Here is a 16,759-nt window from a genome sequence, read left to right on the forward strand (position 1 = left end):
GGCAGAGCACTGGAGAGATGGGAAGATAGAGATAGAGAAAGAGAGGGAGAGAGACAGAGAGATACATAGAGAGGGTAAAGAAAAGGGGGGGGGGGCATATTTTGTACTCAACAAAGAGGATATCTGTCCATAGTGGTGTCTGGTGTCCCTTCTCCTGGGATTGAGAGTGTGTGTGTGTGTGTATTGATATGTATGGGACTTGGAGCGGGAACAGGGAGTGGCCGTATCACACACACTTACTTACACACACACAAAAACACACACACAGACTAGCATGTATACAGAAACACAATGTGCTCCATTAGCATCCAAAGGCCAGGCCAGACAAGGTCTGCTTTGTTCCGCCGCACAGATTTTAATGTTCCAAATTAAATAAATCCGACATTATTGGACTCAGTGAAGCTAAATGTCTCCCTGATTGTCCATAACAACGTCCAGCATAATTTTAGCTTCAGATCTGCTTACAAAAGCAGCTGTTTCTTGTATCCTTTTATTTCTTGTAAGGGACTGTGTAGGCTTGCCAGATGTCAGTTTTGTCCTTCATGTACTCCGCTACTATAAACAGTGAAAAAAAATATATATATATTTGTCTCATGTAGAAATGTATGTATTTGCCCAATACCATACTCATAGTAACAAACAGACTCTTAACTCATAAACCCCAGCAGCCTAGCAAACCGTCTATAGCATGATGAAATTCATGAAGCACTATGCCCATCCATCATTAGTCCACATTCACAGCTCTGGAAAAAATTAAGAGATAATTTCAGTTTTTAAATCAGTTTATCTAATTTTGCTATTTATAGGTATATGTTTGAGTAAAATGAACATTATTGTTTTATTCTATAAACTATGGACAACATTTCTCCCAAATTCCAAATAAAAATATTGTAATTTAGAGCATTTAAAAGCAGAAAATGAGAAATTACTGAAATAATAAAGATGCAGAGCTTTTAAATCTCAAATAATAAAAAAACAAGTTCATATTCATAAAGTTTTAAGAGTTCAGAAATCAATATTTGGTGGAATATCCCTGGTTTTTAATCACAGTTTTCATGTATCTTGGCATGTTCTCCTCCACCAGTCTTACACACTGCTTTTGGATAACTTTATGCTACTCCTGGTACAAAAATTCACATATAATCCACAGGGTTTCAATTTACAAAGTACAATTCAGTAGAAAAGCACCACATTTGCATTGCTTTCATAAATGTCCCCTACTCCCGTCCCACCCATTTGCCATGGATCAATAGCAGAGCAGCCACACCCTGTGGTCCCTTTTTGCTGGCCAACCCCCTCTCAAAAACACCCCCCAGTTGCACATACACACACACCCTGGGGCCCCTATGGCCGGAATATCTAATGATCCTCAATGTGTCCGTCCATCTGTTAAGATGAGCAGCCCCCACATATTGTAGCCCCAGGTCAGGCCTGGATAACTCTTTCTCTCTCTTTCTGTCCTATCTTCGACCCCTGCCCCCGTTTAACAGCCATTAGGCCCGACTCAGGACAAAGTGTGTTTATTATAGCTTCTAATCCAATCACGTCTAATTCAATCTGCAGGAACATTTCTTAGTCTGCCTTCGCCGCTCCAGTGCAGGGACCAAATCAAGCAGTCACAGCGATAACGTTGTTTGCTCCAGACCCCTTTCAGATCGCCTGAAGCCTAATGTTGCTCTCAATTGCTAATTTAGAGTCAATTTCGGAAACTTTCTCCTAAGATTAAGGATAATAGAGAAGATGGAGCAAGCATGAGTCGAAGCTTTCATCTCGCACTGCTTACCATTAAGTTGGAACTCTATGTGGGTTCACCTGACCTGGGTTGGAATACCTTATTCCTACTGTATAACATGTTCAGAAAGAGAACGGCATATACTAAATGGACATGCCAAAAGACATGGGATAGCAGTTTGTGAAGTATTGATCATGATAACTCACTGCAGATGTTGAACAATGAACAATTATAAATGAGGTTGAACATTAGTGAGCTCACGGTAAGGCATTGATTTAAGTGAATAATATGAGACAAACAAGGCCTGAAAATACTGTAGCTGTCAGATGAATGGGACACTCAGTTTCACTCAAAGTGGAGTGGGTATTGAGTAGGTCTGTCACAATCATTTATTTTTTTGTGGAAAATATTTCATCTCAGAAATGATAAATTAATTAATTATTTAATTAATGACACAACTGAGAATGATAATAGAATGGCATACCAAAGCTATTATACCCTTTTAAAGACAAGAACATAATCAGTTTGGGAAATATTGGGTATAGACTTTTTCTTTACCTACTGCAGTCCACACTGTGTTCATGGAGTTGCAGTTATTAAAGCATCGATCAGTTTATCTGATTTTGCTGTTTATAGGTATTACATATTTTAAGACAATATTTTTCCCAAATTCCAAATAAAAATATTGTCATTTAGAGCATTTATTTGCAGAAAAATGAGAAATGGTTAAAATAACAAAAAAGATGCAGTGCTTTCAGACCTCAAATAGTGCAAAGAAAACAAGTTCATATTCATAAAGTTTTAAGAGTTCAGAAATCAGTATTTGGTGGAATAACCCTGGTTTTCAATCAGAGTTTTCATGTATCTTGGCATGTTCTCCTCTACCAGTCTTACACACTGCTTTGGATAACATTATGCCACTCCTGTTGCAAAAAAATCAAGCAGTTCAGCTTGGTTTGATGGCTTGTGATCATCTATCTTCCTCTTGATTATATTCCAGAGGTTTTCGATTTGGTAAAATCAAAGAAACTTTCTTTTTTTTTTCCAGAGCTGTATAAGTTGGACAATTCTAGCCAGACATAACCAGTCGCGATCATTACCACCCACTGCATTGTACACTGTGGGTGATAATGATAGTGACAGACAGAAATCACATCCACATTCAATGCAGGAGGTCCTACACATATCCCACAGATCAATGCAGCGTCTTAAGCTTCTATCAGACATGGCAAAAGTCATGAGACATACAAAATTGGAGCTACACAGAACTGTCTGCTCAGTCTACTGAAAGCTGATATATTGTTCTGTTTCTTGCTCTTTCTCCATCAGATGTGACTCCTCACACATCAAACACATCAAACTCTCCCATCATACCGGAAGAGCTGGCCCCTGTAACCCCGGATGTCTTCCCTACGGATGAGCCAACAGACGGAGCTACAGAGAGCATGCCAACGGTCGACCCTCAACAGAAGAAACTTGGGCTTGGCTGGGGAGACAACCTCATCCCCTTTTATATATCCATCCTTCCAGCAGTTCTGCTTGGGATTGTGGTTTTTATCATCTTGAAACGGTAAGAAAACACAGGGAACCAGGAGTTCTCAGGAGTACTGATGTGGAGGCTGGATTTGTAGAGACTGACTGGGGCGAGTGATGAACTTTGTGACATAAGCTAAAAAAAAAAGTCAAACCTTTTAATCAGTCCCAATATATCAGGAAATGTGAAAGTGTGAAGTTCAGGAAAAAAAGCTTTAAACATCCTGAATAGCGAGGAAGCCTGCCAAACTTCTCTCACTGAGAGACGGGGGAGAAATCTGAGATGCGTCACATGTGCCTTGTTCATTATACAGTAAGGTGAGAGAAGACTCTTTATCTGCTCAGAAATCAAAAGATGTTCTATCAGTTGCAGCATTTCTAACAAAGGCCGCTCTGTCGAACGCAGCACTGAAGGATTCGGAGATACTTGTCCTGCCCTTAGCCCAGCAGATCATAAGATATTCCCTGCTTAAACACCAGCGGGCCACTCTATTTTTAAACAGGGTCATCTGGATCTTTTCAACTGGAGGCACCATGTTGTCCCCCTTTTCAAGTTTGTGTAACATCTTCCTCAGTTAGGGCTTATGGATTACCTCCCTAACTCCCTTAATCAGAGCCTGCCAGCATCTTCAAGTGAAAACTGTTACTCCAGATGTTGTCAATCATCCAAGACATGCTGTCAAGTAGTGGGATAGGCATGTAGTCTCGATGGTGCTACAAGGTGGGGTATTCTGTGTCGTACTGTGCTAAATTTTATATTCTTAACTGTTTAAAATCATTTATCTCATCAATAATCACACGTTTATTTGAATAGATGCAAATAACCATAAATACTGTAAAAAGTACCAATAATTTCTCTTTTTTAAGGAAGTACTTATCACACAGAAGTACTAAGCACACAGATTCCTCTTGGATTCCCGCAGCCAGCGTGTAAAAGTGTTTAATTGATGTGGTCAGCTGTTGATATGCTGATAACTATAAATAATGCCAGCATTGTCTAGTGAACTGTTCACATCCTTGCCTGTGTTCTATCTTTATTACTCAAGGCTTTAACTAAAGAGCAAACCATGGAAAACTATCTAATAACGTACTTCTATAAATACATAATGTAATGTAATGTTCCACTGTAGGTGTTTTGGACATAATGTATTAATGCTGATATAGTAGTTTATAATATAATCTGACTGATGTCTCGATTTATATAAGTTACAAAAATGACATATTTATGACTTAAAGTCCCATTTCTGACCCATTATGGACTACTGCCTCCCCTTGCGAAACAGGCCTGCAGACCATCTACTATATACATGATCTTAAATACATCACAGACCTTATAAAACGTATAAAAAAAAAACCTTACTGGCTCCATCTATGAACTCATAATGTTTTGGTTCACTGGTGTTTTATATAAAAGATAGGTCCTGTTGGCACACAGCTTTTGAACAGCACATACATGATGGGTTGGGCAGGAGCATAAAATATTTAAAAACACGTTTGGAGGGCGTGACATTGACCTGTTTTCAGTGCACGAGCCAGAGAGGCAAAGACGAATACATTAGCATGTATTGATCCAGTCATTTGGGATAAAATATCACGTTCAGAAATCATAATCTGTAAAAAAAGGAAAAATACTTAGACCAGGCAATGAGGAGAAACAAAAGGGCATGAAGAAAATCTTAAAAACAGCATTTTTCTTGGCATGGCATTCATTCTTTCTAGAGAACTAGGCATTTTAAAATGAATGAAAAAATGATGGTATGAGACCGTTAAGGGTGCTAAACCAAGGTAAAAAAAAATTATATATATATATATATATATATATATATATATATATACACACATACACACACGTCATTTTTTCCAGTGATGCAATTCAGTTTTATTATAACATTAGACAGACAATAGACAGACAGACTGATAGATGGATAGATACAGTACATATAAAAACAAACAGAGAGCTCCGTTATTATCCCCCAAGGGACTTTTGGGTGCAAAAGAACACAGAACCTAATCAATACACTAAATTACACACACTGACATATGTTTACACCCACACTACATGAACATCAAAAACACACAAAACAACACGACATCAATATTTTAGTGTCTGGTTGGCAGGGTACTGTATTCTTTATGAGTGTTTTCTTATAATGTGTCTGTGTTCTGTGTGTGTGTGTGGTACAGGTGTAACAACTGCAAGCACGCAAACAAACAGGAGGGCAGTAACCGGTCAGGCACAGCCAACCCCAGCCAGACGCCGTCGCCTGAGGGAGAGAAGCTACACAGCGACAGCGGCATCTCTGTGGACAGCCAGAGCTTACAGGATGGACAGGGACTACAACACACAGGTACATACACTACTCACCCCCATGCATAACAGGTAGATCCTTTACTCAATGTAGGGAGAAATCTCTATTATAACTTAATAATGAATCCAAAGCACTTCTTTCCAAAATGTACAAGATGTGTTTAGATATGTGATGCTGGAATTAATTTGTTTGATAACATTCTATTGCTATTTGTGCAAGTGTTGCTGAAAGGTCGAACAGTGCACCACCACTTCAGACCTGCTTAAGTGGTGGATTACATTTGACTTTCTAGCAAACCTATGAGCAGTTCACAACTTGTAAAAATGAAAATATCCAGATCTTGTGCAGAGTTTGACTTTGGTATCCCACCCCCAAACTGAAATAAAGATTCTGGTTGTTTTTTCTCCAGAGTTTGACTCCCAGTTTGTGAGTCGACACAAAGCAGCAAGAAGCCGTGACTTAAAAAAGGCACATTCATAATATCCTAGTCCTAACATGCCAAGGAGTTAAACCTTGAAGCGCATTTTGTGTTCCAACCCACTTCAAGCACTTGCTATCTTCTTTTGTACAACAGTTAGTTTCGACCGCACAATCTCATTGGTTGAAAAGTGTTCTAACCGTGCTAATATTTGTGATAAGTGCACGGCCTTCTCACACAAAATCTGTATTACTCAGTGGAGTAACGGCATACACACAAGACATTTGACATTTTGAATCAACACCTCCACCAGCAACAGGAGTGTTAGCTTAGCCCAGGCTAGTGCCCAGCCAATGGACGCTCGCCCGCAGTGCTGGCTCATCTTTTGTGGAAAAAAAGAAAAGAAAATCCTTGTCTAATCGGCCACAGTCTGATAGCAGGAACGGTAACCAGCCAGGCTAGGCTAAGCTAAGCTAAGCTAATGCTAAGCTAAAGCAAGCTACGCTAACCAAACCAAACTCCAGCCGGCTAGCTAACCAACACCACCCAGCAAAACAGGCATAAATGCTCACAAACGCACAGCTTTCACCTGAAGACGACTCTGCGGAGCAGGAGAGTTTTAACGTTATTTCACGGTCCTAATATTACCATCTTCACTTATTCCCAATTTTGATTTCAAGCTATCGTTCGTGGTGTTAGTCTATATAAACCATATGCCGTTTTGCAATTACAGTTCTGTTACAGTTGTTGTGGAACTACATTTTTGGCGGTAGGCACAGATTATATTAAATTATATTAGTTTAAGCATATTAATTCTGGATTTCTTGAGGTTCTTTGATTTATTTTCTTTATTTATTTTGTAAAAAAAAAAAATGTATAAAATAGAATACTCAAGGTCGTGAGTTCTCCTGAAAAACATCACGGACGTTCTGATTTGTGAGCTTAAGGTATTATAAGTAACAGAGCACAAGGCAGCTGCTTAGAGGAACCTTTGAAAATTGCCTCACTTGACCTTTCTTGATTATGATGTTTCTCTAACAGTAAAATTGAGATTTGCTTTCTTGGTAAAAGGTGTCTGAAATGTTAGATTTCTTGGGATTTTCTATACTTTAATCTTTCTTAAAGTGTTGAAGGGAATGTTTCAAGTCATTGTGAAAAAAACAACAACAAATTACTACCTTTAACTATTCACATTAACAGACGCTCTGACTGGGGATGTCCAGACATTCACATGCCTCTAAATGTATTTGTTGATGTTGAAGTGTTATTTTGGGTCTCTTGCTGTTGAACCAATGTAACCCCAGTTCTGTCTAATAGCAAATCATAAACAAACGGGCTGCAACCTAATATGGTCACAAACAGATTGTTTATTGTGGTTGGCCTGATTTATTGGCCTGCTGGCTGTAATGTACGCTACCTTTTAGAAGTTTACGACTTAACACAGCAAAGAACGAAGGATCATAAACTAGATAGCCAATGATATGTTTAGATGACACTTGAGAGGAGGGAGTTTTTAAATGATTATGAATATACTGTAAATTCCTTCTGCTTTATATTTGATCAACAATTATGTATAAAAAAAATCTTGACAGTGTATTTGTATTTATGTTGTTTTTATTTTTATTTTTTCACATTCATCCACTTTCATGATATTTGTGGTTATGATGACTATTTAGGCACCAAAAAAATACAATTTTAATCTATAACTTTAAAGACTTTATAGACTTATATCACATATTCTTAATCAACATGTGATAAAAGGTATGATTGGCTGCCCTGTAATTTGTATCGCTCAATTTAAATTTTCAAAGATCCAAAGTGTGGATGATACAGAACATTGCAGTTGACTATGTAGGTGAATAAATGCTAATCTGATGGTTTTTGAGACATCCCAAAAATAGAATTCAAAATGGTGCACTTTGAAAATTTAACTTTGCTTTTACACTGATTTTCAGCCCACAAACTTATTAAGTGCTGTGATTGATTGATTGATTGATTGGTTGTTTGGTTGATTGATTGATTGATTGAAGGTAAATCAGACTAGGCTGTTCTGAATGCCAGTCATTTGGCACTATAGCTAATAGCCCTTTATCCCAAATTCCAAATAAAAATATTTAGAGCAATTTATTTGCAGAAAATAACAAACAGCTGACATAACAAAAAAGATGAAATAACAGTTTTCATGCATCTTGGCATGAAAAAAATCATCATTTTAGGTGCTCTCTTATTTTTTTTCCAGAGCTGTATATACACTCGTGGACAAAATGGTTGGTATCCTTTTGTTCAAATTGTGGTTCAGAGAGGCAGGAATGTGAGGCCGACAACAGAATTGTTTTTAGAATTAATATGAGATGCTGTGAATTTTCTGGTCCTACTTTAACAACGCAGCAAATAAAAAAAAAAAAATCATACTTGTGAAACAGGCCAGCTCTGTTACGAATCGGTACGACACAGGCTTCATAACCATTTGTCCCTGCAGTGGAAAAGCTTGCATTGTGTATCTTTGCATGTACATCACTGATTTACTGAACTATATCTTTCTCTGGCAGTGGTAAAGATGGACTCACCCCTGACGTTGCCCCTGCACGCATGTGAGGAGGTGGAGAAACTGCTCAGCCACGGCTGTGATGGCGACGACAGCACGGGAGCCATGCAGGAAACTGACTGGTGCAACCTGGCCGGGCTGCTGGGGTACGAAGAGGAGCGCATCGCATCCTTCAGGCAGGAGGAGAGGCCCATTCAGGCCCTGCTGTCCGACTGGGCCAGTCAGGATTCGGCCAGCGTGGACACGCTGTGCACGGCACTGAGGAAGATCAACCGGGAAGATATCGCCCAAAGCATCATGCTCAGGCCCACCGCCACATCTGCCGTATGAGGGAAAAAGCACACACACACAAACACACATAACACACTTATACTCATAAGCCATAGCTCCAAATCACATCTGTGCCGCATACCTTGATGTATACTATGGTATACAGCCCATAATGCTAATTTGCTAAAGCGTTAACGCCACGTGCCACAAGCCTCTTAAACCTGAACCCAGGCTGGACTTTTTGTATTTACTCCAGTATTAGCCACTTCTGTTTGCATGTTTCTACCCAATAAGCCAACAGTGTGTCATTAGTATCATTTATACCTGCTCACCCCATCAGTTTCTGGGTCTGGATGCTGGTGCTCCAGCACAGATTGGTGCCTTTCTTGCAGAAAAACATTGTTAAAGCGGAATCAATAAGAATGGGCATTAAATTATATATTTAAAAGACTGCATCAATTAAATCACACGTTTTACTGTTTAGCTTATATCCAGCCACAGCATTACACAGTACATTTATTTTTTATGGTAAATTTTAACTTCAAATAGTTAATTTAACACAGAAAATTCACTGTGCAGATGTTTCTAAACGTCAAAAAAAAGTATTCTTAATTTTTCCTTGAGAATGCTGTGCTTTTTTTACCTCACTATGAAACAAAAGAAAAGCACAATTTTTATAGTGAGCGTACATTAGCTCATGGCTTGAAAGCTAGCTAAAGGTTAATGTGGCAGCTTGTAGCTGGTGTTTTATTTCTACTAAAGAGTTTCAATTAGGGGTAGGCGATATCGATATGGCCCTAAAATAATATCACAATATTTTACGGGGTTTTTGTTTAACAATTTTCTTGATATGACAAAATATTGATTTAAAACTATTTATATACTACTGCTTTTATTTGGTATAAATATAAGAAATTCAAACATAAAAAACAGTAACTTACCTAGCCCCTAAATTGGTATAAAACAATAATAGTGTAAAAGAAATACTAAAAAAATAACTAAATTAAAGTAACAACAAAAATCTTTCACAAAACTAAAGAGCAGCATATATAGTTATTTAAATTAAATACAGTAAATAGCAAAGCAAAATAGAGAATATCACAATTTGGATTGTGAAAATGTAAAAATTTGAATGTAATAAGGCATCCCTGGTTTCAAATAAAAAATGAAAATGGACTATCAAGCTGTGCTGGACTCCTGCTAAACCTTCCAGAACCAGAACTGACCCTTCATTTACTGCCTCCTGTCTGTTGCCAACACAAGCCTGTGTTATTCAGTAACCCATTGCCATACAGCTATAAGCAACCACATCATTGCCTTCTCATTGCCATGTGATATTTAACTCATGATCCTCAGCTTATCCCAGATAGCCTACATGTCCATTTGTGACCAAGCTTGATGTTTCCCTGACTGATCTGTGGTAAAAAAAAAAAATATATATATATATATATACAGTTTTTAACATGCCTTCGACAACTTTAGCTCATGATATGTTTTAGTGCTCAGTAACAGTTTGTGTATATACATCAGTTGGTTAACTAGTAAATAGAGCTTTATTCATTTTGGGTGCTTGTCAGAACATCTGCTCACTAACCATGGAGATCTGCAGAAGATCCCAAAATAAGACACTGAGCTAACCACAAACATAAATCATAATCAGCTCAGATTTAAAATGTAATTGCCAAAAATATGATAAATTTTTTGTTTTAATATACATTGTTTTGGTATACATATCTTGTAATCTCTTTTATCATCCAGAAGTCAAAGAGTATCATTTCCTTTGCTTGATAGAAGCAATGATGGAATGATAGAATTGATAGAAATCTATCTCAACAAATCTATCTCTATTAATCTAAATTCTCAAAAGCAGCCTTACCACTAGTGATGCATCGAAATTAACATTTTTTGCTGAAACCTTAATCAAACAAGAATAAAACATTTGGCTGAAGGCCATTTTCAGAAAATGTAATTTATTTTGCAACTTCTTCCACTGTTGCTTAAATTAAATAGCCTAAATATATTTTGACTGGCTTTTTGAAGAATAGGCAATTTTAGACTATGGTTTTCTACCTATATTGTGCAGTGATGGCCAGCCACTGCAACATTACTGCTGCTACTGCTTCAGATTTTTATGAAGCTATGTTTTATAAAATTTGTTGCAGAAAGAAAAGAAACAATGGATGTGGACACAGCAGCTTGCCCCACTTGGCTGGAGAGGTTTAGCCTCAGCTGTTTTAAATGGGCTGGAGCTTTTTTTTTCTGAGCTGGATTACTCGCTGAGTTGATGACAGATTGAAGTCCCTATTTGAGCTTAGTCTTCACATGGCCCCATTTTTGCATCTTGGAATCCAGTAAAGAGCCCCTGCTGTTCAATATCATAAAATAAATAAGTTATTGTGACCTTAAATAGCTTTAATATAAATTACTCAGCCTTTTCACTTTTTCCGGCCGGATAGCAAAAGTGCTATTACAGTGCATCTTCAACATCCAACCATGCACAAGTGCCCACATGCATCCTCAGATAAGCTAACTTAAATGACCAAACTAGCAAACAAGAGCTTTTAACAGCTTTAAACTTAGAACTGAGCTCTGCTGCCTTTACTTTTTTGCTTTAGCTTGTGGTTTAACCTGTAGAATGCTCACTACCAGTGCAACTAGCAGTGTGAAGTAAAGTATTGTGTGTATAACTAGATAAATATAGTGGTTTGCCACTTCAAGCTCAGTGTATGAAGTATTTTAGGGTAAACATATTTTTTTCACCATGAAAGATAGTTGTGTCAAATCATCATATAAGCTATGTTCACTAAATCATTCATGAGCTTTCTTAACCTGTGCTTGTACAGTAATGAATGGAGACTCACAATAAAGTTCCCCTGAAGGGAAATGGTTTACGAATGGTTGACGAAGGCATGTTAAAACAGTTCCGGAGTAAAGAACGCGAGGGCGGGGAAGTTGTATATTGTGTAAAATATGTCAGAGATGCCTTGTCACTGTATGCAAATCAGCAATGGACGACATGTCGCCTGGAGGCTAAGAGACTGTTTGGCAACAGAAAGCTATCTGAGAACATACAGTTCTTTACTGGAGAAGCTTTGACCTCTAGGGGTGAATGGAGGTCAGATTATGCAAACATAATGCATGGAAGTGAATTAAATGCACCTATCCCTTTGGTCAGCCAAAACATTGCCATTTTAATGCCTTCATTATCCTTTCATCTACATCTACTACGTCTACATCACCACCATAGAAACCCATTATTATCATCATTATCACTGTCATGTTTTCATTGAAGGGGTTCTCCAGCCATGTAGCATTTAATGTAGCATTTAATACATTGTGTATTATGTGATGTATTATTCTATGGTTTTATAGCACAGAACTTCATCATCTTTAGGATTTTGTTTGTCCATCAGTGTTCTCCCACTACTCACAAAAATCATACAATCATCACCCACCCTGACCCATTAATCAACATATTAGCTACTCAATGCACTAATCAGAGTATCAGAGTCAATGCTTCTCTGAGTTTCTATTAATATTTTGCATTCTTTTTAGTATGTCTATCTGGTGGATTTGTGTATCCGATTATGTTTGTGTCAAACTGACCAATGGACTAAAATCACTAAAATACAGCCTTCCAATAAAACTGGCTTCTTTGTCTTCTGGCAAGACAAAGAATCAGGCATTAGGATATGATGATGCAAATCTCAACCCTTATTTACAGCTTTATAACTCAACTAGATGTGAGTATTGTAGAGACTATTCATAGGATACAATCGATACAATCATATTACTCTACAGATTTTAATATAAAAACTCAATTTCTGCACTGTATTATAACCAAGATATTGATAGAAATATTCATACACATCAAATTTGACACACCAGCTCATTCATTAACCCCAGAGTATTAATATCTTCTTCATGAAGTCCCTCTCATCTTCAAAGAATGAGGATTTAAACTTAAAACTGTAAAATATTACTGTGGATGTTATTTCAGCACTGCTAGTAAGTGACTGCAGCAATTAGGGACGTCTATCGGCAAGAACCTGGAACATGGAAATTATTTATTGTGATTGTTTAAATCTAATCTTAGAAAAACTTTCATAATATCAAAAAACACACTATACTATTAAATATATAAAATCTGAGTACAAGAAATGTTTACATGTTATGCAAGCATAACAGTAGGATCTAACAAGAGAGTGCAACACTGCTATCTAGTGGGCAGGATTTAAACACAACACAAATTGAACCACTGTGTGCCACCATGTAAATGAATCATTAAAAATCTTTTTCAGGTTTTGAAAATCAACACAGTCTTGCAAAACAAAATTGAGCAATACTTTGATATATACAGCTCTGGAAAAAAAATAAAAGACCACTTTAGTTTCTGAATCAGTTTTTCAGATTTTGCTATTTATGTTTAAGTAAAATGAACATTGTTGTTTTATTCTACAAACAACAGACAATATTTCTCCCAGATTCCAATAAAAAATATTGTCATTTAAAGCATTTTTTGCAGAAAATGAGAAATTTCTGAAATAATAATTGAAAAGACCTCAAATAATGCGAAGTTCGCAAAGTTTGTAAAAATCAATACTTAGTGGAATAATCCTGTTTTTAAGCACAGCTTTCATGCATCTTGGCATGTTCTCCTCCACCAGTCTTACACACTGCTTTTGGATAACTTAATGCTACTTCTGGTGCAAAGATTCAAGCAGTTCAGCTTGGTTTGATGACTTGTGATCATCCATCCTTCTCTTGATTATATTCCAGAGGTTTTTAATTTGGCAAAATCATAGAAGCTCATAATTTTTAAGTGGTCTCTTATTGTTTCTAGAGCTGTATATATCAGCAATGGTTACATTTTCTGCTTTGGCCTGAGAGGCTTTAACATTATATTTTGGTGGTGGTTTATCCTTCCCGATCCTATGAGAGGTGGAACCTTCTCAGAAAGCATGTTACAAGGCTTTCCCGTCCCGGTGGTCCAGCCGAAAACTGAGAAGCATCTCTTTTCCTTCTTGTTTTTTAACAAGAAGGTAAAAGGATACTGGTCACTACCTGCTCAGGGTCATCACCATGACAAAAGAGCTTGGTCATGGAGTCCGTGACCTAGATAGAGTGCAACACCACACACACACACCATAGAAACAAGCACAACTACAAACTGATTAAAGTGAACTGGTGTCCCATATAAGCAATTCAGGTTAATCTAAAGTGACTTAAATGAAGGCTGTAATGAGCGTAAGAAACAAGACACCGTCGAATTCAGCCAAAAAGCAAAATATGGAATACATCTCTCCATTTTTCTCTGTCAGTCTGGAATAAAAGGTGGGGGTAGGGTGGGCTGGTGGGCCGTGAAGGCCTGTGAAAGGGTGGCATTAACCACTCTTGACTGGTTAATGGCGGTACAGCGTAGATGACGAAGGTACAAAGCGCGGCTGGACGAAAAAGAAAACGAATTATCCAGGGGTCTGTATTTTCTCAGGGGTCATATATGTCACACAGCATTTCCAAATGTCACGTGTCTTGTCTCTCCAAAGATTACACACGAGGCTGCATAATACTGAAAAAAATAAACGGAAAATCTGACACTTTGTTGTTAAAGACTGAAGTGAAATAAATGATGCTCCTGTTATATGACTATTACACATGCGCACAATGCAATGTTGATGCTGAAACAATATACAGTATATCTTCATGCTCCATACAACTGAGGCTTTATTAAGAGTTACGGATTGAGGAACCACTAGTTGAGCAAAAAACAAAAATTCTTTACCTAAGTTTATATATTAAGATGATATTTCACAGTGGTTTGGTGTGAAATGGTTTAAGCAATGCAAACATGACCAATTTACTCACAAAACCACCAGTGATAAATCAGGAAAAAGACAAGGTTTTTTTGAGGACTATTTTTACCATTCTATAAACTTCACCATTCATCTGTTTATTGTTAAAGAACAACATTGTAAGCTAAATATGTATCATAAAAATAGTAATAGTAAAACAATATTTAAGTCACCATAAATGTGATTTTCCATTCACTTTGTACACTCTATAACAGAGCATTTCACACCAACCTGATGAATAATTTCTGAATGATGAAACTGATGAATTTCCAAGTAGTTAACTTTCTTTTTTACTAGTGCATAGCTAACATTGGGGTCACCATTAGACAAACACACAATGGTTAGCTACATATTAACATCCTTATCCTCACTCATGTTTTAAGTCTTGGTTTCTAACATATATCTTTTAAATATTCAACTGCCAGTGCTATTGGGTTCACTGCCGTTTGTTTAATGAGTATTCTAGCTTAAAACTAGCTATGTAGATTTTTTTGCATGTTTTGCAAGATTTTAGTAGAGTAGCTTTTAGTCTCATTAACTTTATGATTTTGTATCATTTTTAGCTTTTTGTTTATCACAGATTTCTTAGTACAATTGCCCAGCACCAATGTAAAGGATAAGAAATAGAAGCAACATTAACTTCTAACAGAACTATATAATGTTCTTTATAGTGTTTTATCTTTTGTTTAAACCAGATATCTCACTTCTCCCATGGCTTCTGTGATTCTCACACATGTTGATAATGGCTTGGTACTATATACTTGAAATTAGCCGTTTCAGGGGAAAAATGTCTACTTTACATTTAAAAAACTGTTAGAAACCACAACAGCACCACTATATGGGGTGAGTAGGTATTCATTTTACACAATTACTTTTGGCTGGAGTTCCCCTTTAAAGATACTGTAGATGTGTAGCATATGGTACAATATAAATTCAATCATGTGATGTAGCATTCTGCCATCTTAGGAAAAAGCCAGGTTTTACAGAGGATCTTTGACAGTAATACTGGGATATGCAAACACTGTCTAGTTTGTAATGAAGGTGTTCCTCCCTTTTTACAGAGGGGGGTGTTGTAATTTTTCTTATTAAGAAGTTATATGTTTAATATTATTTTTTATTATCTTTTTTTACCAGATTAGATTGTAGCACTTAAATGTGTAAATATGTATTCAGTATCACAAGTGCCTGAGAGAAATATCAGGTCTATGTTGTTCTATTCTTTCTGTTTACCTTGTGTTAATAATAATCTGTTGTTTTTTTATGTTACTGTTTTGGCATGTACTCCTAAGTGAGACTGGCCAGTGTTAGGCCACGATCATTCCTGTTCTGAACACTGTAATCAGTCCTCTCCCAACCTTTGGACAATTTGCCATCTTTTTCCAATATTTGTTTTGTGCTTTTGTTTGTTTTTGTCAAGTTTTTCTCGAATGTCTTAATACATTAATACTGTTGGATATCGCAAGGGCCTAGTGTCCACACAGAGGTCTGCAAAAGGGCACACTGCTTTCTGACAATCATTCAAAAAACCTGTATGCAAAAGGTTACGTATCCACACAAACGAAAAAGGGTACAAAGGACAGGTGGGTTGAGCTGAAGAAATGGAATGAAATGTTGAATCTTGCACTCAGGAGAAGTAGCATGATTGAAAAGGGATGGAGAGATGGACAGGTCAAAAAAAAGGCTGGAGGTGGAAGAGAAGAAGAAAGATCTCAAGAAAGTACAATGTACAAACTGAAAAAATAAAAACATGTGAATGTTCCTTGTATTTACTAATATGTACACTGTATCATATTAATGTGAATTTGCTAGAATTCCTAAATCTGGTTCGATGCAATTATAAACTATTAAAACCATGAAAGTGAATAAACGCATTCAGATTATGACTCAATATTTGACTCCAGTTTTTTTCCCCAGTAAAATCATTCTTTATTATGCCTTTTTTTGTACATATGAGAGCCAGCGATGGACTGCCACCCTATCCAATTTTACTACCTTGGGTCTAGTAATTTGAGATTCAGTCATTTCTGCAACCCTGAACAGAAAAGGGCAGATTACCAATATTATACCACACAGTTCGCATTTACACAACTTGTTCATATT

At 37.0% G+C, this 16,759-nt stretch overlaps 1 protein-coding gene across 1 annotated transcript in view; it reads left to right on the forward strand.

The window, feature by feature from the left end:
• The window catches only part of ngfrb (nerve growth factor receptor b), a 55,719-nt gene extending 39,172 nt beyond the window's left edge, over positions 1 to 16,547 (forward strand). Inside the window, exons 4-6 of the mRNA XM_022669181.2 lie at positions 3,062 to 3,302; positions 5,450 to 5,613; positions 8,542 to 16,547. Coding sequence (XP_022524902.1) covers positions 3,062 to 3,302; positions 5,450 to 5,613; positions 8,542 to 8,867 — 731 coding nt within the window. The 3' untranslated portion in view covers positions 8,868 to 16,547. The remainder of the gene's footprint in view (positions 1 to 3,061; positions 3,303 to 5,449; positions 5,614 to 8,541) is intronic.
• Positions 16,548 to 16,759: the final 212 nt, after the last annotated feature.

Source organism: Astyanax mexicanus, chromosome 15, assembly GCF_023375975.1.
Source record: "Astyanax mexicanus isolate ESR-SI-001 chromosome 15, AstMex3_surface, whole genome shotgun sequence".
Taxonomy (NCBI): Eukaryota; Metazoa; Chordata; class Actinopteri; order Characiformes; family Acestrorhamphidae; genus Astyanax; species Astyanax mexicanus.